At 48.2% G+C, this 24,721-nt stretch overlaps 1 protein-coding gene across 3 annotated transcripts in view; it reads right to left on the reverse strand.

Moving 5' to 3' along the window:
• The window catches only part of radil2a (Ras association and DIL domains 2a), a 108,628-nt gene extending 84,208 nt beyond the window's left edge, over positions 1-24,420 (reverse strand). The window contains exons 1-4 of one of the 3 annotated variants that reach the window (XM_060844658.1): positions 24,016-24,420; positions 7,607-7,921; positions 3,613-3,848; positions 303-625 (exon numbers count right to left, since the gene is read on the reverse strand). In XM_060844658.1, coding sequence (XP_060700641.1) covers positions 303-625; positions 3,613-3,848; positions 7,607-7,921; positions 24,016-24,143 — 1,002 coding nt within the window. In that variant the 5' untranslated portion in view covers positions 24,144-24,420. Of the gene's footprint in view, positions 1-302; positions 626-3,612; positions 3,849-7,606; positions 7,922-10,536; positions 10,643-10,664; positions 10,764-24,015 lie in introns of those variants that run through there. The other 2 variants (XM_060844659.1, XM_060844660.1) reach the window with 2 other exon arrangements.
• Positions 24,421-24,721: the final 301 nt, after the last annotated feature.

Here is a 24,721-nt window from a genome sequence, read left to right on the forward strand (position 1 = left end):
CCTGATCACAAATCCTAGAGAAACATCAACATTGAGGAGCAAGAAGGGATGCCACAGGGAATATTTCATTCCTGAGGAATGACAAGAAAGGAATAGACTAGGAACCAGAGGAAAAACAGGATGGACTTCTGGAGAGAGAAATGTGGAATTCTCACAGCAGTAGGAAGTGGGATTGAGGGATACACGGAATAACTCATTTCTTGTATTTCTTGACTGTCTTCTCTTGTGAATAAATGATTGGCGTTGGAGGCAGAAACCCTTCAAATAAAATGATTAGTTGGTGTGGGTCAATGTGTTCTTACCTTCCTGGAACTGTAGCCCTGCAGCAGGAGAAAGTAGGGGAACTCAAACGGTGGGTGGATGGAATATTGGGTGGAGGTGTCGTCACTGCTTTCAGTCTCTTCCTTCTCGAGATTGAGACACAGCTGTTCCGTGTCCACCTCAGTCTCTGTAGCTTCCATCCAAGGATTCCTGTTTCTCCGTCTTGATTCCCTGCTCTTTCCTGATAGATTCACCTCACTGGCACTTCGCCAAAGTGCAAAGCTGCTTTCAATCTCCTCATCTGTCAGAGCCGACGAGGCCCGGGCTCGGCTCATTTGGAGTCGGCGAGCCTGGGCATTAATACCTGCCAGGGCAACAACAGGTGGAAACTCAGAGGTATCACAGCGTGACGCACCGCGGGGGAATGTATCACAGCGTGACACACCATGGGGAATGTATCACAGCGTGACACACCGCGGGGGAATGTATCACAGCGTGACACACCGCGGGGAGTGTATCACAGCGTGACACACCGCGGGGGAATGTATCACAGCGTGACACACCGCGGGGAATGTATCACAGCGTGACACACCGCGGGGAATGTATCACAGCGTGACGCACCGCAGGGAATGTATCACAGCGTGACGCACCGTGGGGGAATGTATCACAGCGTGACACACCGCGGGGGAATGCATCACAGCGTGACGCACCGCGGGGGAATGTATCACAGCGTGACACACCGCGGGGGAATGTATCACAGCGTGACACACCATGGGGAATGTATCACAGCGTGACACACCGCGGGGAATGTATCACAGCGTGACACACCGTGGGGGAATGTATCACAGCGTGACACACCGCGGGGGAATGTATCACAGCGTGACACACCGTGGGGGAATGTATCACAGCGTGACGCACCGCGGGGGAATGCATCACAGCGTGACGCACCGCGGGGAATATATCACAGCGTGACGCACCGCGGGGAATGTATCACAGCGTGACGCACCACGGGGGAATGTATCACAGTGTGACACACCATAGGGAATGTATCACAGCGTGACACACCGCGGGGAATGTATCACAGCGTGACACACCGCGGGGAGTGTATCACAGGGTGACGCACCACGGGGGAATGTATCACAGTGTGACACACCGCGGGGAATGTATCACAGCGTGACACACCGCGGGGAATGTATCACAGCGTGACACACTGTGGGGGAATGTATCACAGCGTGACACACCGCGGGGGAATGTATCACAGCGTGACACACCGCGGGGGAATGTATCACAGCGTGACACACCGTGGGGGAATGTATCACAGCGTGACACACCGCGGGGAATGTATCACAGCGTGACGCACCGCGGGGAATGTATCACAGCGTGACACACCGCGGGGAGTGTATCACAGCGTGACACACCGCGGGGAGTGTATCACAGCGTGACACACCGCGGGGAGTGTATCACAGCGTGACACACCGCGGGGAATGTATCACAGCGTGACACACCACGGGGAATGTATCACAGCGTGACACACCGCGGGGAATGTATCACAGCGTGACACACCGCGGGGAATGTATCACAGCGTGACACACCGCGGGGAATGTATCACAGCGTGACGCACCGCGGGGAGTGTATCACAGCGTGACGCACCGCGGGGAATGTATCACAGCGTGACGCACCGCGGGGAATGTATCACAGCGTGACACACCGCGGGGAATGTATCACAGCGTGACGCACCGCGGGGGAATGTATCACAGCGTGACACACCGCGGGGAATGTATCACAGCGTGACGCACCGTGGGGGAATGTATCACAGCGTGACACACCGCGGGGAATGTATCACAGCGTGACACACCATGGGGGAATGTATCACAGCGTGACGCACCGTGGGGGAATGTATCACAGCGTGACGCACCGTGGGGGAATGTATCACAGCGTGACACACCGCGGGGGAATGTATCACAGCGTGACACACCGCGGGGGAATGTATCACAGCGTGACACACCGCGGGGGAATGTATCACAGCGTGACACACCGCGGGGGAATGTATCACAGCGTGACACACCGCGGGGAATGTATCACAGCGTGACGCACCGCGGGGAATGTATCACAGCGTGACACACCGCGGGGAATGTATCACAGCGTGACGCACCGCGGGGGAATGTATCACAGCGTGACACACCGCGGGGAATGTATCACAGCGTGACGCACCGCGGGGGGAATGTATCACAGCGTGACACACCGCGGGGGATGTATCACAGCGTGACGCACCGCGGGGGGAATGTATCACAGCGTGACACACCGCGGGGAATGTATCACAGCGTGACGCACCGCGGGGGGAATGTATCACAGCGTGACACACCGCGGGGGATGTATCACAGCGTGACGCACCGCGGGGGGAATGTATCACAGCGTGACACACCGCGGGGAATGTATCACAGCGTGACACACCGCGGGGGATGTATCACAGCGTGACGCACCGCGGGGGAATGTATCACAGCGTGACGCACCGCGGGGGATGTATCACAGCGTGACACACCGCGGGGAATGTATCACAGCGTGACGCACCGCGGGGGGAATGTATCACAGCGTGACACACCGCGGGGGATGTATCACAGCGTGACGCACCGCGGGGGGAATGTATCACAGCGTGACACACCGCGGGGGATGTATCACAGCGTGACGCACCGCGGGGAGTGTATCACAGCGTGACGCACCGCGGGGGGAATGTATCACAGCGTGACACACCGCGGGGGGAATGTATCACAGCGTGACGCACCGCGGGGGGAATGTATCACAGCGTGACACACCGCGGGGGATGTATCACAGCGTGACGCACCGCGGGGAGTGTATCACAGCGTGACGCACCGCGGGGGGAATGTATCACAGCGTGACGCACCGCGGGGGAATGTATCACAGCGTGACGCACCGCGGGGAGTGTATCACAGCGTGACGCACCGCGGGGGAATGTATCACAGCGTGACGCACCGCGGGGGAATGTATCACAGCGTGACACACCGCGGGGGAATGTATCACAGCGTGACACACCGTGGGGGAATGTATCACAGCGTGACGCACCGCGGGGGAATGTATCACAGCGTGACACACCGCGGGGAGTGTATCACAGCGCGAGGGGTTTATTTTTCAATGACACAGGATATGCCCTCTCTCCATCACTCTTCCCATCTCTCTCTCTCACTCACATGCTGTCTCTCGGTGTTCCTCACACTCACTCTCTCCATCACTCACTCACTCTCTTTCTCTCCCATACTCTCTCTTTCTATCACACTCCCTTTCTCTCTCTGTCACTCACTCTCTCCCCACCTGGCATTATTTTCAGCTGCTTGTTACCTGCTGTCACTGTGTCTTTCTCTTTTGCTGCAATTTCTTCCACGTCAACCTTTCTGCGCATTTCAAACCTCCGAGCAAATCCCTCCTTTGGTTTCCAGAGTGACTGAAGAATAAGGGGCTTCTCACTGTCACTCACAACCCGAAAACACTCAGTATGCCAATTGTGCTCCTCATCCGACCGTCCAATCACATCACAAAGGACATAGTCACTGCTGGAGTTCTTGTCCAGGGAATATCTGGAGAAATATCAAACATAAGCCATCTGACCAATTAAAATGATCATTCGACGCTGTTCCCATCAAACACACCCAGACAGGTACAACATGGGGTAAGATACAGAGGAAAGCTCCCTCTACACAGTCCTGTCGGTGTACCTCTGAAACAACTCTGTCCTCAGCAGGACCTCTTGGGGACTGAGTTTAGGTTTTTTTTTAACCAGGCAATCCGGGTACTGTTTCAGCATCCTCCAATTTACTATCATAATCCAGGTCGGGTTTTGACAGGAAGTTTGCAATGTTTTTGATTCCATTTATCTCACATTCCTAGGTTTTGGATACATTCTGTACTGTTACCACTAAATGAGCCTATTTCAGATCCAGAAAATGTTTGGATGCTCAGACTCAGAAAACATACTGAGGCAATGAGGGCCAGCACCTGGTCAGTATTGGTCTTTATTCACTTGTGGGGTGTGGGCATCACTGCTGGGCCTGCATTTACTGCCCATCCCTAGTTGCCCTTGAGAGGTTCCTTCTTGAACTGCTACAGTCCATATGCTATAGGCAGACCCATGATGCCGTTGGAAAGGGAATTCCAAGATTTTTACCCAGCAACACTGCAGGAACAGTGATATATTTTGAAGTTATGGGGGGAATGGCTTGGAGGAAAACTTGCAGGTGATGGTGTTGCCTTGTATCTGCTGCCCTTATGCAAGGTGGAAGTAGTTGTGGGTTTGGAAAGTGCTGTCTGAGGATCTTTGGTGAATTTCTGCAGGGCACCTTGAACAGTACACACTGTTGCTACTGGGCGTCAGTGGGGGAATGTTTGTGGATGTGGTGCCAATCAAGTGGGCGACAGTGTTCTGCACCCACTCTCTCTGCACGCCCATGGTGTCAACCTTCTTAAGTGTTGTTGGAGTTGCCCCCATCCAGGCAATTGGGGAGTATTCCATCCCACTCCTGAGCTGTGCCTTGGATATGGTGGACAGACTCTGGGGAGTCAGGAGGTGACCTTTGACCTGCTCTTGTAGTCATTGGGTTTATGTAGTGAGTCCAGTTGAGTTTCTGGTCACTGGTAACCCCGAGGATGTTGATAGTGGTAGATTCAGTGATGGTAACACCGTTGAATGTCATGGGACAACGATTAGATTGTCTCTTCTTGGAGATGTCATAGCCTGGCATTTGTGTGGTGTGAATGTTACTTGCCAATTGTCAGCCCAAACCTGAATGTTGTCCAGATCTTGTTACATTTGAACATGGACTGCTTCATTATTTGAGGAGTTGTGAACGGTGCTGAACATTGTGCAATCATCAGTGAACATCCCTAATTCCGACCTTATGACAGAGGGAAGGTCATTGATGAAGCAGCTGAAGATGGTTGGGCCTCGGACACTATCCTGAGGAATTCCTGCAGAAATGTCCTGGAGCTGAGATGACTGACCTCCAACAACCACAACCAGCTTCCTATGTGTCAGGTGTGACTCCAACCAGTGGAGAGTTCGCCCCCTGATACCCATTAGTACCAGTCAAGAATGTGGTGCTGGAAAAGCACAGCAGGTCCAACAGCATCAGAGAAGCAGGAGAATCGAAGTTTCAGGCAAAAGCCCTTCATCAGGACCCGACTGATTGCAGTCTTGCTAGAGCTCCTTGATGCCACACTCGGTTGAATGCAGCCTTGGTGTCAAGGGCTGTCTCTCTCTCTCTCCCCTCCCCTCTGCAATGCAGCTCTTTTGTCCATGTTTGAACCAAGGCTGTAACAAGGTCAGGAGCTGAGTGGCCCTGGGGGAACCTAAACTGGGCGTCACTGAGCAGCTTATTGCTGAGCAATTGTTGCTTGTTAGTACTGCTGATGATACTGCTGCCTGAGACACAGAAGGTGGAGGGATGGTGCTGCCTGAGAGAGAGGGTGCAGAGAGAGATGGTGCTGCCTGAGAGAGGGGGTGCTGCCTGAGAGAGGGGGTGCTGCCTGAGAGAGGGGGTGCAGAGAGAGAGGGTGCTGCCTGAGAGAGCAGATGCAGAGAGAGAGGGTGCTGCCTGAGAGAGGGGGTGCTGCCTGAGAGAGCAGATGCAGAGAGAGAGGGTGCTGCCTGAGAGAGGGGGTGCAGAAAAATGGTGCTGCTTGAGAGAGAGGTTGGAGAGTGAGAGAGAGTGCTGCCTGAGAGATGGGGTGCAGAGAGACGGAGGTGCCTGACAGAGGGGGTGCAGAGAGAGAGAGAGAGGGTGCTGCCTGAGAGAGAGGAGATGCAGAGAGACAGAGGTGCCAGACAGAGGGGATGCAGAGAGAGAGAGAGAGAGGGTGCTGCCTGAGAGAGAGGAGGTGCAGAGAGACGGAGGTGCCTGACAGAGGGGGTGCAGAGAGAGAGAGAGAGAGAGGGTGCTGCCTGAGAGAGGGGTGCAGAGAGAGAGAGAGAGAGGGTGCTGCCTGGGAGAGGGGGTGCAGAGAGAGTGCGCTGCTTGAGAGAATGGGTGCAGAGAGAGAGAGAGAGAGTGTGCTGCCTGAGAGAGGGACGCACAGAGAGAGGGTGCTACCTGAGAGAGGGGACGCACAGAGAGAGGGTGCTGCCTGAGAGAGGGTGCAGAGAGAGAGAGGGTGCTGCCTGAGAGAGGGAGTGCAGAGAGAGAGAGAATGCTGCCTGAGAGAGGGGGGGTGCAGAGAGAGGGTACTGGATGGGTCACAGAATGTGGAGGCAGTAACAGGCACTGAAACAGGACAACTAGACACATTTAAGTGACTGCTGGACATGCACAGGGACAGCAGAGGGTTGAGGGGTGCGGAGGTTACTTTGTTTTATTTTACATTAGGATTAATTTTTGGCACAATATCATGGCCAAAAGGAGTGTTCTGTGCTGTACGTTTCTACCTATCTATCTCCGCAGGCCTGGTGCATCTGTTGAAGGCGATAGAAAGCTAACATTTCTGTAGTGAATTTTGAATAGGACTAGAAAAAGTGTATAATGTAATTAGTTTAAAGGAGGAAAATCAAGGGATCTGCCAAATAAAGCAATGGGAAGCTCTGTGACTGGCTGTAGGAAGGGAACGATTCAGTGTTAAAAGAGAACCTGGGCCAGAGTCAACCTGGGAATGGGACAAGAAACAAAAGTTACCTCTCAAGCAGGTGGGAATGGTCGGTGGGGGAACAGCTGCTGTCTGAAACCAGAGACATGAAAATCAAAACGGGGCAGAGGTTCTGGTTGGACACAGTATGAACTCAATGTTGAATCCAGAAGGATGTACTCAGAAGCTGGGACTCTCCTTCTCCAGCTCCCGGTAATTGCACTGAAACAGTGCAGCCGCAGCGAGGACAGTGATGTCAGTGCAAGGTCCCGCTAAAGGATTAAAACAGCAAAGACCAGAGCTTTGCACTTGTGTTTGAGAGAGCTCTGGAGGATTGTCTAGGGTTCTAAGCTGCTGTTCCTGAGGCAACGTTTGTGCCTGGACCAACATTGCTCAAAGAAACACAAAAGCCAGTCACTATCATGTTGTTAACTGTGGGATCATGCTGTGCCTAATCAGCTGCCATGTTCCCGACATTTCACCCATGACTACACTGCAAAAGCAGCTCAATGGTTCAGTCACATCTTGTGTTTGAAAAGCACGACAGAAGCTAAAGACTTACAAGTCAATGGGAGAGGGAGGAGGGAGAGAGGGCAGTGGGTGGGGGGGGGTTGGGATTAGGAATGAAACTTTCTGTTCAGTCACTGCTCTCCTGCTCAGGCTGATTCTCTCTCCTCTGGGTTTTGCTGAAAGGTGAGTATTGAGAGGATCAACATGTGCCAACCTTTCCAGAGCCTCCTTGAGCAGCTCCTGGGCACTGGAACAAGGTGTTGCCAGCACACTCTTGTAGTTGGCACCTGCACAGATCTCATCCCCAAAGATCTTGAGTATGCCAGGGGCTGTGACCTGGGTGGAGAGCTCTGTCGGGTCATCGGTGGCTGGGTCAGCTCCATCTTCAAGCCCAGACTTCTCATCCTTGAAGCTTCGACCCCTGAACACCGTGGCCAGGCCTCTGTTGTGTCGCTTGATCTTGTTCCGAGCTGGCTGCCTCACACCAAAACTCTCACTCGATTTAAATGTGGTGTCTGACGAACTGGACCTGGAAATGAAAAAGAAAACCCTGTTATCACAGGCATTTCTCCGATCCAGACGAAGCATTTGCTGCAATACTCTGTCCTATGGCACAGACGGATCCCAGACAGGAACAATGCTCAGTTTACCGATCCTCACCTGGGGCACTGACTGAAGTGTCACATTTGGTTTGGAGAGCTCCGAGAGTCCAGGCTTCCTTTCGGCTCTCTGTGCAGTGGTTCCTACGGGGAATGCTGCATGTGCTGGTGTGTGGAACTGTGAGACCATTGCAGCTCACTATCGGCTATTATCACCCCTTCAATTCATATACAACGAACAGCCACTCCCTGCTCATTTCTATCTCCAATCTGTCCTGGTACAAACAATATGCTGGAAGAGTTGGCTTGCTGGAGCTGCCAGTCACCATTTCAACTGTTGGCTCTGTTTAATGTAAATATCAGTTCACACACTCAGTTATTGGAATGTTGGATCATTCTCAGATCTGATTTCACTGCCTTTCACTGTCAGCGTCACTTTACTTACACCACTCATTTCGATCACACAGCTCTCCCCTATACCTCCTTCACATCTGGAGCTTTAGGAACAGATGTGTGCATCCGAAAAGCTTGTAACTAAACCACTCTGTATCCCTCCGGTTACACCCAGGCTGTATTTAGGCAGAGTCTTCAACAGTGTTGCCAGCTCTCACCTTGTGCTTTCTGACACCTTGCTAACCTTCTGGGTAAACCCAGTGTGTGACCAACACACACTGAGCTCCTCTTCAGCATATAACCACAAACAGGTAAATTCATTCAGTGTACATTCATTCGCCCTGAACTTGCATTGATATAACACCTTTATCATAAGCATGGTGATCAGTTACACACAAATGGGAGAGGGAGACAGGGTGACAGGGAGAGAACAAGAAGGGTATTTACCCACTGAGGTGCTGAAGCACAGGCCAACTTGTCCTCTCAGTTCCAACCAGCATGGCTGGCGATGCAGAGTCCGACCGACTGGTGCCCTCGGCTCCAGCCCAAACACTCTGTGCCTGACACAGGAAAGCTAATCTGAATGGAATACTTAACCCACTATCTTGTAATGTCTGATTCCCACTTTGTGTTTTACAGAAGACGTCAGGGCTTCAGAGACAAATCAGTCATCCTCTCTGAAGTTTATATAAAAAATAACAAAACATTCATTTTCTTAACGCACTGTAAATGACAGGGTCATCTAATCTCACACCACACTCGCAATTCATTACATCAGAATTCCACCCTGTTACCATCCTGGAACTCAGTATCTGTTCTAATCTCCGTCATCGGTCAGTTCACCACTTGCTGCAGCATTAGTCACTCAAACATTGTTCCAACACAGTAATACAGTGCTGAGGCAGGGACTGAGACAAAATGGGAGACAGATACAGTGGTGGTGAGGTACAGAAAGAAATGGTCAATTTAAAACCACAATGTCAGACACTTCAACCTCTGCCCGAGTGTATCCAGGAGCAGCCGGTGCTTTCTCCCAGGTTCTGCTTGTAACCGGTTCCTGAGTGTAGACGAGAGGGGTAGCTGCTAGACAGCATTGGCTCCTTACTAAGAGACAGGGCTCCAATGAGATTATGAGGAAGTGACTGTTATTTAACTGGGGACTCACTAGGTGTAACCTGTCAGAACTTGCAATAAGATCGACTGAAGGAGCGAACGAACAGCAGGAGGAGGAGATGAGACCAGACTGGTTAAGATGTTAATTGATGTATTTCCAGCTGGTGCAGACAATAGTGCAAACTACATCCCCGCCACCCCCGAACCTCCCAACTTCTATTCTCCCCATCCTTCTCTCCCCAAGCTCAGATCATCACTGTCCCCTCCCTGCCCAGGATTCTCTTCCCCATCCAAGGGCTTTCTCCTCTCCCCTCCCCATCTTCTTCCCCCATCCAGCTTATTCTTCCCAGAACCACAGCTCCTTACCCCATCCCAACATTTCACTTCCTCCCTTTAACTCACTCTTTTGATTCCCTTCCTCACACATTCTCGATTCCCCTCCCTCCAGCCCGTTCCTTCTGCCCCACTCACCACCTCCTGCTGTCATGCCCACTGACCCTAGCTGGGTGCCGACACTCTGCAGGCCTGAGAGTGAAAATCTGCTGGGCCCCATGACGGGCAGAGCCACTATTTTCACACAACGCCCAGCCACCAGGTTAAAATCAACCTGAGAGAGACAGGGCAGTCAGTGGGATTGGAGCTGGGCATTCTTTCATCCAAACAACATCACTGCACATTGGCAGAACCCAAAACTGAGAATTTCTTTAGCCCATGACACTTCAGTACCCCTTCGATAAACCAGGCTTAGAAAGGAATGAGGCACTGCCAATCCAATCAATACAATCTTCTAACGATAGAATTGGGTTTCAGTCTGCCTTTGTAACAGCCTTCCCACAATCCACACAAAGTCTCACTGAACCATCCCGTTTAGGAAAGGGACAGATAGAATGAGGTTGGGGAAGATGGGAGAAAGAATTTAGCACAAAATAAAACAGATAAATCTGATCAATAGCACAGGAGAAAAGGAGGAAAGACACAAGACATTAAGAACAATGGGTATCATTTCAAGACAATCGTCTTCGCTGTACAGCAATGGTACCTGTGTAATAGCATTCGATCTCTTCAGCTTCATTCTGGCCCCTTCACTAACCAGCTCGATCTAGTCTGAATGTCAATAGACCAGTGGTCACTGAGTGAGCAGTACAACGAAAGGAGCTCAATTCTTACCAAGACGCCAGGTGGAGTTTAGTTTTGTGAGTGACCAGATCAAACATGTTCCTCCAGGTCTGCACCTGTTGGGTTAGTTGCCGTCAGTGAGGCAGGTAATCGGGAAGTGAGTGAGTATTACAGGAAAGCGTGTGAATGGCTGAGCACTGCTTAACAGGTTCCTGGGCACAGCCCAAATATGCTGTAACTTGGCTCATGTGAGTGACGTACCAAGGCAAACCATAACACAAACATTCACCTGAACTTGTTATGCAACAAGTTAAACATTAGCAAACAAACAAGACAGTGAGGCCAGCAGATACAAGGCAGACATTAATGTTCAGATCCTGCTCTCCTGTTCCCTCAGGAGACACAGCTCCAGCCACAATGGCCACACCCCAAGCCATGCACATGCTCCCACACATATACAGACTCACTGACATAATACACACACACACACACACACACACACATATATACAGACTCACTGACATAATACACACACATATACAGACTCACAGACATAATACACACACACACACACACACACACACACACACACACACACACACACACACAATCCCTGTGATACTACTAGCTTCACTCTGGATCAGGAAGTAAGTGCATTGCTGGCTGTAGAGGCAGCCCACAATACAGACAGAGCCCAGGTGAAACCTTGCCACCCTGGAAGGGGTAAGACAGTGAGGGAAAATAAAACATTACATGGGTCACAAACGCTGGGCCAGAATTTCCAGTCCTTATCCCTTGTCTCGAGCCCAATGCTCCAATACAATCTCAAGTAGACCAGTGTGCATTCCATGGTGGAATAACCTGCTTATACTTCCAATGTTTCTGCATCTTCAGGAGAGATTGGACCCAAACCCCAGCGAGAGCTAGCACCTTCAGGACAGTGAATGGCAGCAGGGTCTAACATTAAGTAATTAGCTATCCTGACAGCTGGATTAATACCTGAGAGAAACAAGCTCAATCCCACCATAACAGCCGTGGGAAATTGATAACTTTTGAACAAAAATACCAGTGTCAATAATAATGATAGTGAGAATGACAGTGTTCTTATAAAAACCCATCTGCCTCACTCAGTGCTAACCAGAGTTAAGAAGTACTGTGATTGCAGCTACACCTCAGCAGTGAGGACTCGCACCATCTTTGTAATGTTAATTAAAGCTGCACAGTAAATGCTGGCCTTGTCTGCACTGGTCACACCACGAGAATGGTCACATCCATTAAGGAAAGGAAGGTATATTGTTGGAAACAGACACAATAGGATGAGGGGATTATACCATCACAGATATGACACTGGACTAATACTACATGGGTTAATATTCAATCACCAGATACACACAAAATTAACAAGATTGTCTGGTTAATAAAATTGAGGATCATGGTGTAGGATTGTCTGACTGGATAAAAGATTAGCTTCAGGTCAGAAAGTAGTGAGTCCTGGGAAAGGGTTGTTTTTCAGACTGGAGAAGATCAGTTGGTGGTGCTCTCCAAAGCTCAGGGCTTGGAGTACTGCTCTCAATATATATAAGTGATTTGGATAACGGAATCCACGGCAAAATCTCAACATTTGTCAATGATACTAAACTTAGCAATGCAGGAAGCTAACAACAACCAGCTGTAACAGAACGCGATGCAGCCACAGAATCAACAGACAAATGGCAAATGGAATTTAATACAGAGCAGTGAGAGGTGGTGCAATTTGGCAGAAAGGATAGGAAGAGGTAATAGAGACGTAATGGCCTATTCTATAGGGCATGGAGGGACAAAGGAATATAAGGGTTCATATGCATAGAGCCTTGAAAGTGACAGGACATATTGACTAGGTAATTAGCAAAGTATATGGGATGTTGGAATTCACTAATAGAAGCATTGAAGACATTCTATTCTAACCTTGATAAAGCCCTGGTTAGGTGACATTACTGGCATATCAAGTGTAATTAATTACATAGGTGGAGGAGTGGGCAAATGATTCAAGTTTCACTTGATCCATGTAACAAGATAATTACAGAAACTGTGGTGTGAGGAGGTGGATACCTGCACTATTGCATTCTGCAAACAAATCCAAGCCTGAATTCAGACTGGCAAGGGTGTTATCCTTCCCGTAATGTGGAACAACAGCTAGAATACTGTGGCAGTTCTGTCTTGTTAGAACAATTCCACGGATGAGCTATATGATTAGGATGGAAAACAGTTATTCTCCATGAAGCAAAGGAGAATTTGGAGAGATTTGGTAGAAGTTTAGATAATGTAGGTCAAGAAAACTGTTCCCTTCACTGCAAGTAGAGAGTCATGAAGATAGCCCAGGCCATCACACAGACCTTCCAGTGACTCCATCTATACTGTGCCCTGCCTTTGGAAAGATACAAACATCATCAAAGACCCTTTCCAGACAGTTATACTCTCTTCCATCAGGCAGAATATACAAAAGTTTGAAAACACGAACCAACAGATTTAAGCTTCTTCCCCACTGTTATCAGACTGCTGAACAGACCTCCCATAGATTAGAGTTCATCTTTCCCTGCACCTTCAACACTATATTTGGCATTCTGTTCTATCACCCTGATGTACTTACGTAAAATAGATTTGTCTAGATAGCACACAAACCAATACTTTTCACTCTATCTCAGTACACGTGATAATGATAAATCAAATAAGGGCCTGAGAGAGGGTGTATAAGATGCAGACCAACACCGTTTCTCCTCAATGCTGGGACTATGCTGCAGAGATCATGCCTTTTTCTTTAAATGTGGTCATGGATGTGGGCTTCACTCACTAGGCTGCCACTTGTTATCCATGCTGACCTATCCTTGTGGTAATGATGGTGAGCTGCCATCACAATATCATTCAGGAAGGAGTTCCAGGATTTTGAGTCAATAGTGTTTCCAAGTTAGGATGACGTTTGGGAACATTCCCATAGGATAGTTAAGAGCCAACCACATTGCTATGGGTCTGGAGTCACAGTCGGCTAGACCAGGCAGCTTCCTCCCCTGAAAGATGTCAGTGAACTGGATGGGTTTTTCCTGACAATCAGCAGTGGTTTCATGGTCATCATTAGACTCCGCCCTGCAGATATTCCATAGTAGGGTAGTTAAGACGACAAATAGGATACTTTCCTTTTTCAAGACTTATCTGAGTTGCACAGGACTTTTGTTGTGATGATGCTGCTCCTTTAACAAGGTTAGGTTGTCTTTGGCTTTTTTTCAGGAGCTCCAAAATGTCTGGGGCTGATCTACTTTCCTAACACTTGCCCCATTGTATTCCATCTGCCAATCCTTTGCTCATCCTCCTCCCCATATCCTCAACACCTACCTGTCCCTCCACCTATCTTTGTGTCACCTGCAAACTTTGCAACTACGCCCTCAGTTCCTTTATCCAGATCGTTAATCTATAACATGAATAGTTATGATTCCAACACTGACCCTTTCGGAACTCCACTAGCACTGGATGCCATTCTGAAAAAGATCCCTTTATCACCACTATCTGCCTTCTGCCAGTCAGCAAATCCTCTATCCATGCCAGTACCTTAGCCCTAACACCATCGGCTCTTATCTTACTCAGCAGCCTCCTGTTCAACACCTTGTCAAAGGCCTTCTGCAAATCCAATAGATCATGTTCACTGGTTCTCCCATTACTGAGCGGTCAAAGCCAAAACATTGTACAATTTCAAAAAGGATTTGGACGTAGTATTTGGGCTAAAGGGATCAAAGAATATGGAGGAAAAGCAGCAACAGACTTTTGAGCTGGATGATCAGCCAATCAAACGTCAGAGAAGGCTTAAAAGGGCCAAATGGCCTACTCCTGCTCCTATTTTCGGTTTCTAACTTTGTGATATACACATATGTGGAAACCATATTGTTGATTCCAAAATCCAAACTGTTAGTGTAAATTGTGAACAGTAGTCCCAATACTGATCCTTGGCAATTGTCACACCCACCTTCTGCCTCCCCAATAACTCCCCTTGACTCCCAATCATTACTTTCAGAATAGAACAAACCATTCCATTCATTCAATACATCCCTTTTAGTGTCATTTCTCTCTATATTCTAACTGTCTAATAAATACTGAAGCAAGGTAATTCTTTAATATTTCTACCATCTCTCTGTTGAGTTGTCCTGTCTGTCCTTTACCAGTCCCAGTTCTATCTCAGCTTTTTACTTTTCCTAAAAATAATTGCAATATATTTTACAATTCTATTGCATGTTCCTTGACAATTTGATTTAATATTTCTTTCTTGCCTTCCAAATGGTTATCTTTCATTTCTCTTAACGGTTCAAGCCTTCAATAAGAACCCTATGGCCACCAAAACACACGACCCACTATCACTCGCTTCTATCCATACAGATTAAAGAAGGACACCACTTTGACTGGGACAGCACACACATCTAGGACAGGTGAAACAAAGATGCACACGAGAATTCCTAGAGGCCTGGCATTCTAACCAGAACTCCATCAATAAAAACATCAACTTAGACCCCACCTACCTTCCCTTGAAAAAAAGAACTGGAAATGACATCACCCACCTTAAGAAACCGAGACCTATAAATAGAAAGGCAGGACATACCACCAGCGCTTCACTGCGGACTCTCACTGATGATGTTACCTAGTCATGGTGACAAAACAACTGAAAACAAACCTTCCAGCTCAGCGAGCTAACTTACACCCATACAAACCTCAGAGAATTGTTAGAATCTGGCTAGAACCCTATAATCTCATGATGTGGCACATGCCACTGTCTCCCATTACCATCAAGTCACAGAAGAGCAGGAGGGCATGCTGGGAGCAGCTCCAGGATTCCTGAAGATGAGGTGTTAATCTGGTGAAGCCAGCAGACAGGACTACCTGCCAAACAGCTGAAGCAGCAAGTAATAGACAGAGCTAAGGGAGCCCACAACCAAAGAATCAGATCTACGTTCTGCAGTCGTGCCACATCCAGACAAGAATGGTGGTGGGCAATTAAATAACTCACTGTTGGAGGAGGCTTCACAGATATCCCCATCTTCAATGATGAGGGAAATCAGCTCATCAGAGCAAAATATCTAAGGTTGAAACCTTTCGCAGCAATCTTTCGCCAGAAGTGCCGAGTAGATGATCCATCTTGGCTTCCCCCATTGCTCCCCAACATCACAGATAACAGTCTTCAGTCAATTTGATTCACTTCACATGATATGAAGAAACGGTTGGAGGTGCTGGATACTGCAAAGGCTATTGCCCCTGACAACACTCTGAAGATTTACACTCCAGAACCTGCCACATCTGTACCAGGCTGTTCCAGTACAGTTACAAAGCTGGTATCTACGTGACAATGTGGAAAATTGCCCAGGTATGTCCTGTACACAAAGTCTAACTCACTGAATTACCAGCCCATCAGTTTACCTGCAATCATCAGTCGGCTGGTGGAAGGGATCATCGACAGTGCTAGTAAGTCATACAAACTCAGCAATAACCTGCTCATTGTTGCTCAGTTCATTGGGGTCCTTGGGGCTTCTGACCTCTTTACAACCTGGGTTCAAACATGGACAGGAGAGAGGAATTCCAAAGATAAGGTGAGAGGAACTGTCCTTGACATCAAGGCAAGATTTGAAAGAGTCTGGCTCATGGGGCCCGAACAAAACAGGAGTTGGGGGGACAGGGCAGGACATCTCTGCAGGAGTCCCTCAGGATAGTGGCCTAGGCCCAACCACCTTCAGCTGCTTCATCAAAGAACAAAGAACATAACAGACAGGAACAGGCCCCTCGGCCCTCCAAGCCTGCGCCAATCCAGATCCTCGATCTAAATCTGCTGTCTATTTCCGAAGGATCTGTATCCCTCTGCTCCATGTCTGTTCATGTATATGTCTAGATACATTTTAAATGAAGCTATCATGCCCAACCCTACCACCTCCGTTGACAATGCATTCCAGGAACCCATCACCCTTTTGTGAAGAGCTTACCACATATATCTTCCCTAAACTTTTCTTCTCTCACTTTGAATTCATGATCCCTAGTAATTGAGTTCCCCACTCTGGGAAAAAGCTTCTCGCTATCCAACCGGTCTATACCTCTCATGATTTTGGAGACCTCAATCAGGTCCCCCTGTCAACCTCCTCCTTCCTAATGAAAATAATCCTAATCTACTCAACCTCTCTTCATAGCTAGCGCCCTCCATACCAGGCAACACTCTGGTGAATTGCCTCTGCACCCTCTCCAAAACATCCACATCCTTTTGGTAATGTGGTGACCAGAACTGTACGCAGCATTCCAAATGTAGCCGAACCAAAGTCTGATACAACTGTAACATGACCTGCCAACTCTTATACTCAATACCCCGTCCGATGAAGGAAAGCATGCCGTATGCCTTCTTGACCACTCTACTGACCTGCATTGCCACCTTCAGGGAACAATGGACCTGAACACCCAGATCTCTCTGTACATCAGCTTTCCTCAGGGCTTTTCCATTTCATGTACAGTTCACTCTTGAATTGCATCTTCCAAAATGCATCACCTCACATTTGTCCGGATTGAACTCTATCTGCCGTTTCTCTGTCCAACTTTCTACCCTATCTATGTTCTGTTTTATTGTCTGACAGTCCCCTTCACCATTTGCTACTTCCCAATCTCAGTGTCACCTGCAAACTTTCTAATGAGGCAACATACACCTTTCTCCAAATCATTTGTATAAATCTCAAACAACAGTGGTCCCAGCACGGATCCCTATGGGATATCACTGGTCACAGGTCTCCATTTTGAGAAGCTCCCTTCCACGACTACTCTCTGTCTCCTGTTGCCCACCCAGTTCTCTATCCATCTAGCTAGAACACCCTGCATTAATGACCTTCCCTCCATAAGGTCAGAAGTGGGGATGTTCGCTGATGATTGCACAATGTTCATCACCATTCTCAATTCCTCAGACACTGAAACAGTCCAGGGACAAATGCAACAAGATCTGGTCAATATCCAGGCTTGGACTGACAAGTGGCAAGTAACATTCATGCCACACACATGCCAAGCAATGACCATCACCAACAAAAGAGAACCTAACCATAGCCCCTTGACATCACTGAATCTCCCATTATCCCCATAGGGTCATAGGGTTATTGTTACGACACAGGGGTAAATCCCTCTGCTAATTTAAAGAAGCCACACAGAAAGATGTTCATCTCGTGCCGTAATCTGTTAAATTTCGAGTGTCAAAGAACTATCCCAGATCTCACTATTTAGCAAAATTAACAATTAGTCCAAAAGAGAAAATTAAATAACCATTATTTCTAACTCCTTTCTCTTAAACCTGTTTCTACCTCCTCACTCTACAATACTGGTCTGATAAATTCTCTCTTAAATTTATGGTAAATCACTTTCAAACACAGTTGATGTCTTCAGATGTCGCCCTTTCTCTGAAGAAAGACCTTTCTCTAGGTTGTCTTCTCTTCAGTATTCTGCTTCACAGGACTCCATACCGAGCAGGTACCTTTCAGACAGCTATTCGGTGAGCAGTTTATATTTGTTGGTGCTGGCTTGGCTGTCTTTGCTGTTCTCCCCCTAATTGTTCAAAATGTCTGGTTTTATACCCCAAAATATCGGATCATTTCATTGGTTTAATGTCATCAAAACACTAAATTAAAATGCGATTGGATTTTGGTATCTTGGGGCATAATTTAAACTGATTAGCCAAATTTGAATTTGTTGTGCATCATGGCAACTCAGGTGCACTGTTGGTCTCACAGTCAAATGTTACATTTTAAATTCTTTCAATACACTTTGTAACTCTAAGTCCATACCAGCTTCCAGACTCTCTTAAAGGTACAGTACACATCTACACCTTCATAACACTATACAGTTCAGAAACAGAGCCTTCAGTCCAGCTGACCAGATATCTTAAATTGGGTGGCTCAGTGGTTAGCACTGCTGCCTCACAGCGTCAGGGACCTGGGTTCAATTCCTGCCTCGGGCAACTATCTGTGTGGAGTTTGCACATTCTCTCCGTGTCTGCGTGGGTTTCCTCCCACAGTCCAAAGATGTGCAGGTTAGGTGAATTGGCCATGCTAAATTGCCTGTAGTGTTAGGTGTATTAGTCAGGGATGAATGTAAGGGAATGGATCTGGGTGGGTTGCTCTTCGGAAGGTTGATGTGGACTTGTTGGGCCAAAGGGCCTGTTTCCACACTGTAGGGAACCTAATCTAATTTTGAACTGATCTAGTCCCATTTGCCAGCATTTCCCCATATCCCTTTAAACCCTTCCTATTCATATACCCATCCAGACACCTTTTAAATGTTACAACTGTAGGTCTCCACCACCTCCTCTTGCAGCTGTTCCATGCATGCACAACCCTCTGTGAAAAAAGTTGCCCTTTAGGTCCCTTTTAAATCTTTCCCCTCTCACCCTAAACCTATGCCTTATGATTATGGACATCCCTACCCTGGAAAAAAGGCCTTGGCTCTTCACACTATCAATGCCCTTCATGATTTTATAAACTTCTATAAGGACACCCCTCAGCCTCAGATGCTCCAGGGAAAATAGCCGCAGCCTGTTACAGCCTTTCCAATCCCGGCAACATCCTTGTAAGTTTGTTTCTGAATCCTTTCAAGTTTGACAACATCCTTCCTCTAGCAGGGAGACCAGAATTGCATACAACATTCCAAAAGTGGCCTAAACAATGTCCTGTTTAGCCACAACATGACCTCCCAACTCCTATATTCAATTCACTGACCAATAAAGGCAAGTGTGTGAAACACCTTCTGCACTATGTCTGCCTGGGACTCCACTTTCAAGGAACGATACACCTGCACCCCTAGGTCTCCTTGTTCAGTAACACTCCTCAGGACCTTAACATTAAGTGTATAAGCCCTGCCCTGATTTGCCTTTCCAAAATGCAGCACCTTATATCTATCTAAATTAAACTCCATCTGCCACTCCTTGGCCCGTTTGTCCATTTGATCAAGATCCCGTTGCACTCGTGATAATTTCCTTCACTGTCCACTATATCACCTATTTTGGTGTCATCATAATTCCTATATTCCAATCGAAATAATCAAAAAAATCCAGTTGGTGGAGGTTATCATTCACCAGAATCTCAACAAGGCCTGTCATATAAACGCCATGGCTAGAAGGGCAGATTAGAGGTTAGGAATCCTGTGGCAAGTAACTCCCCTCCTGACTCCCTAAAGCCTATCTACTATCTACAAGGCACCCACTTGCCTGGATGGGTGCAGCTCCAACAACATTCGAGGTGCTTGACACCGTCCAGGATAATGCAGTCTGCTTGACTGGCACCACATCCACAACCTTCAATATCCACGCCCTGCACCACTGATGCACAGTAACAGCACTGTGTCCCATCTGGAAGATCAAATAACCGCTTTGTATGTAAGGGAGGCCATTCGACCCATCATGCCTGTGCCAATCCTCCAAAGTGAGTATCTCACCTTATGCTGTCTTCCAGTCTTCTTCCCAGCACCTTTCACATTGTTACTTTCCATACAACCATCTCATTCCTTTCTCAATGTCACGTTTGAAGCAATCTCCATGTGCTCATCATGTGTGTGTATTCCAAACCCAAATGACTTGCCACAGGAAAAATATTTTCCTCAGATCATTCTGCTTCTTATACTAATTACTTTAAATCTATACCCTCTTGCTTTCAAATATTTCACAAGTGGGAACTTTTACTCTCAGTTTACTGTGTCCACATCTCACAATAAGGAATACTTCAATCAAATCTCCTGTCAGGCTCCTCCCAAATTCTCCAGTCCATCTTCATACCTGAAGCTCCTCATTCCTGGACCCATTCTCACAAACCCCTTTGTGCACTCTCTCCAATACCTTCACATCCCTCCTAAAGTGTGGTGCCCAGAAATGGGGCAAAGTACTCCATCTGAACCCAAACTCGTGATTTATACAAGTTCACCAGGACCTTCCTACTCTCTGCACCCCTGTTGATAACACTCAGGGATATTATTAACCATTCAGCCAAACTTTCATGCTACCTTTGATGTCTTTCACCCAGGTCTCCCTGCACCCTGTCAGGCTTCGGGTAAAAAATGAGGTCTGCAGATGCTGGAGATCACAGTTGAAAATGTGTTGCTGGTTAAAGCACCGCAGGTTAGGCAGCATCCAAGGAATAGGAAATTCGACGTTTCGGGCATAAGCCCTTCATCATGAAGGGCTTATGCCCGAAACGTCGAATTCCCTGTCAGGCTTCCCCGAGTTGAACTTCACCTGCCACCTGCCCAACTATTTCAACTCAGGTATGTCCTTTTGAAATGTCTGCATTGACCTCCTTACTCCGCCCATTCTCTATCCATGTTGCTGCTGTCCCTGCTATTCCATGAGCTACTGTTTTCCTCACCTGTCTTTTGTGTGGCACAATCTCAAATGTCTTTCAGAGGTTCATGGACACCACATTAACAGCAATTCTGGCCAATTGTCTGTGGGGCTTATCACTGGAATGCACAACAACGACTCACCAAGGCTCTGCCAACCAAACCTTCCAAACCCATAATCTCTACCTCCCTTGGGGAAAAGGGCAACAGACACATGGGATCATCATCCCGTGTGAACCACACACCATTCTGACTTGGAAATATATTACCATTCCTTCAATGCTTCTGGGTCAAAATCCTGGAATTCCCTCCCTAAGGTGTTGTGGGTCAACCCACAGCAGGTGGACTGCAGCTGTTCAAGAAAGCAGCACCCCCCCACCTTCTCAAGGGGGCAAATAGGGACGGGCAATAAATACTGGGCCCAGCCAGTGATATAAAATCCAATCACATGCTTAAATTTGGCTATATCCTAAACACAAACACTCCTGAGGACAGAAGAAACAGGCGCAGGAGTAGGCCATCTGTCTGTTTACACATTCTCCCAGCGTCTGCGTGGGTTTCCTCTGGATTCTCCGGTTTCCTCCCATGATCCAAAGATGTGCAAGTTAGGTGAACTGGCCATGCGAAATTGCCCATAGTATTCAGGGATATGTAGGTTAGGTGCTTTGTTCAGGGGTAAATATATGATAATGGGGCAGGGGAGTGGGTCTGGATGGGTTACTCTTCTGAGAGTCAGTGTGGACTTGTTGGGCCAAAGGGCCTGTTTCCACACTGTAGGGATTCTATGATCTGACCCATCGAGGCAGCTCTGCCATTCAATAAGACCTTGGTTGATCTTTTATTGGACTCAGCTCCACTTACCCGCCACTTACCGTATCGCTTAATTCCTTTAATGTTCAAAATTCTACCTTTGCCTTAAAAACCTCAACTGCTTCACGGGCAGGGAATTCCACAGATTCACCACCCTGTGGGTGAAGAAGTTCCTCCACAACTCTGTCCGAAATCTCCTCCTCCTCACGTTGAGCCTATACCCACTTGTTCTAGTTTCACCCCCCAGTGGAAACTACCTCCCTGCTTCCATCTTATCTCTTCCCTTCACAATTTTATATGTTTCTATAACATCCCCCCTCATTCTTCGAAATTCCAGTGAGTACAGTCCCAGTCTACTCAGTCTCTCCTCATAAGGCAACTTTCTCAACTCCAGAATCAACCTAGTGAACCTCCTTCGCACCCCACTGGCGCCAGTATATCCTTCTCAAGTAAGGAGACCAACACTGTACACACTGTATTCCATGTGTAGCCTCACCAGCCCTCTATACAGCTGCAGCATATCCTCCCTCTTCTTAAACTCCATCCTCCAGCAATGAAGGACAATATTCCATGTACCTTCTTCATTACCTGCTGCACCTGCAAACCGACCTTCTGTGATTCATGCACAAGAACACACAGGTGCCTCTGTACAACAGCATGCTGCAATTTTTCACCATTTAAATAATAGCCCATTTTGCTGTTATTCCAATAAAATGGATGCCCTCACATTTGCCAACATTGTACTCCATGTGCCAGACCCTTGCCCACTCACTTAACCTATCCATATCCCTCTGCAGAGTGCCCTCTGCACACTTTGCTCAACCACTCATTTTAGTAACATCTGCTAACTTTCACACACTACACTTGGTTCCCAACTCTATCTAAATTGTAAACAATTGCAGTCCCAACACTGATCCCTGAGGCACACCACAAACTACTGATTACCAACCAGAAAAATTCCCATTTAGCCCCACTCTGCTTCCTGTCAGTTAACCAATCCTCTATCCATGCTAACACATTACTCATAACACTTTCACCAGAAGTTTTATTCTTAAACATTCTCCCTTTTTTCTGTCACTACCCGGTTTCCACTCAACTTAGCGCGACACTGCTCAGCTCCTTCTTGCCTTTTATTGCTATCTTGATTCTCTTTTTCCTCAAACCTTCACCCACTCTCGCTAGCTCAGAGCCTCCCGTTAGGTTCCCATCCCCTTACAAAACTAGTTTAATGTCCACCCAACAGTTAACATCATGATGAATAACTTTAGAAACAAAATCATACAGGTAGCCTTTAAAGTCCCCTGAGTCTCTCCCTTGTCAAATCTCTCAACCAATCGTGAGTGAGAGGGAGACTGAGCTGTGCCTGCCTGCTGGTTAATCATTAGCCTGAGTGTTTTGGTCAGCGTGTACCAGCTGAGATCTGAGCGCCAGTCTGTGACGCAGTCTTGGCCTCTCGTCTGGTTCATAACTCTGCCTCTAGACTGCTGCAACACAGAGGGCAGGGTGATGCTGGAATCGGAGTTGGCAGAAATTCTCAGCTCCAATTTACTCCAATCTGGAAGGAAATTCAAAGCTCCACTTTCAGCAGCAAAACCTGGCAACACAACAGGTTCACTCCCCCACCCCTCCCCACTCCAACCCCCCCGAGAACGAGGAGGACATTGGCTCGGGATAAACGGTTGCCTGGGTAAGGCAGAGATGAGTGGGACTCTTTGGAATTCTATTCTTGACAAGATGGTGGAAGCAGACTCATTGGATATTTTGAAGGCAGAGATGGGCAGGTTCTTGATGAACGAAGGAGTGAAGGATAGCAGGTGTCAGTGGGAATGTGGAGGAATTCGGTCAGCCATGACCATACTGATGGGTGAAATGTGGTTTACTCCTTGTTGGAAACATGTACAGCTATAGCCCAAGTCTTATCCACACCGCAGGAGCATGGAGTGGCTGATGGGAAGCTTCTGGCATCAATCTGATCAATCTCTATCACCAGGACTTGGGGCTGGATCCTGTTCCCTGCATTCCCAATCCCACTGCCATGCTCCCAATCCACCCATTCCAAACAGCAACTCTCACATTTTGTTAGAAACAAACACTTTCTGGTTCCTTGCCTCCTTTCTCCAAACAGTTGAGTGCCAGTTGAGTGTGGGTATTTCTCTCCCTCTCCCCCCTAGCCTGGATTGTCCGCACCCATTCCCCTCCCTCCCTATCCCTGATGTGAACAGTAAATGTTCCTGATACTTACAGCACCGATCCGTTGCTGTGTTTCCTGCCCAGCTTCGGGACTCGCCTTTTCGGGGAGCTGATGAGTAAGCCGGCGGGGAAGTGGAGGCTTTGCCGGGAGAGGTTGCTGGCTCCTTCCCCGGACAGCATTCTCCGGCCCAGCCTGGCTGCTCAGTGCAGCCGCTGCCCGTCCGCTCTCATCCCGGGACCTGCAGCACAACAGGGAGCAGACCGTGAGCTGGGGCTGGGGCTGGGGCTGACTGCCTCCCCGCTCCCTCTCCCCCAGCTCCTGCCGCTCTCGGTCCAGCCTGGGACACACCTTCCGCCCTGTCCCACAGCTTGTCCCACTCTCACTCACACTCCAGCAACTCCACAACTTTCCCGTTAGACGGAGGCAGCAGCAGGACAGGGAACAGAGACACCATGTGGTGGCTATCCTGGTCCACCCTGGGAAAAGGGTGCTCAGCCCCTGAGACTGGTCTAACCCGGGACAGGGATTAGACCCAGGAAAGAGGGATGGATCAAACTGGGACACAGTCACAGATTGAACTGGGATGGAGTGATGGATTGAACCCGGGACAGAGTCACAGAGTGAACATGGAACAGACTCAGGGATTGAACCCAGGACAGAGTCATGGATTTAACCTGGGACAGAGTCACAGATTGAACCCGGGACAGACTCAGGGATTGAACCCGGGACAAAGTCACAGATTGAACACGGAACTCAG

This window comes from Hemiscyllium ocellatum, chromosome 25 (assembly GCF_020745735.1).
Source record: "Hemiscyllium ocellatum isolate sHemOce1 chromosome 25, sHemOce1.pat.X.cur, whole genome shotgun sequence".
NCBI lineage: Eukaryota > Metazoa > Chordata > Chondrichthyes > Orectolobiformes > Hemiscylliidae > Hemiscyllium > Hemiscyllium ocellatum.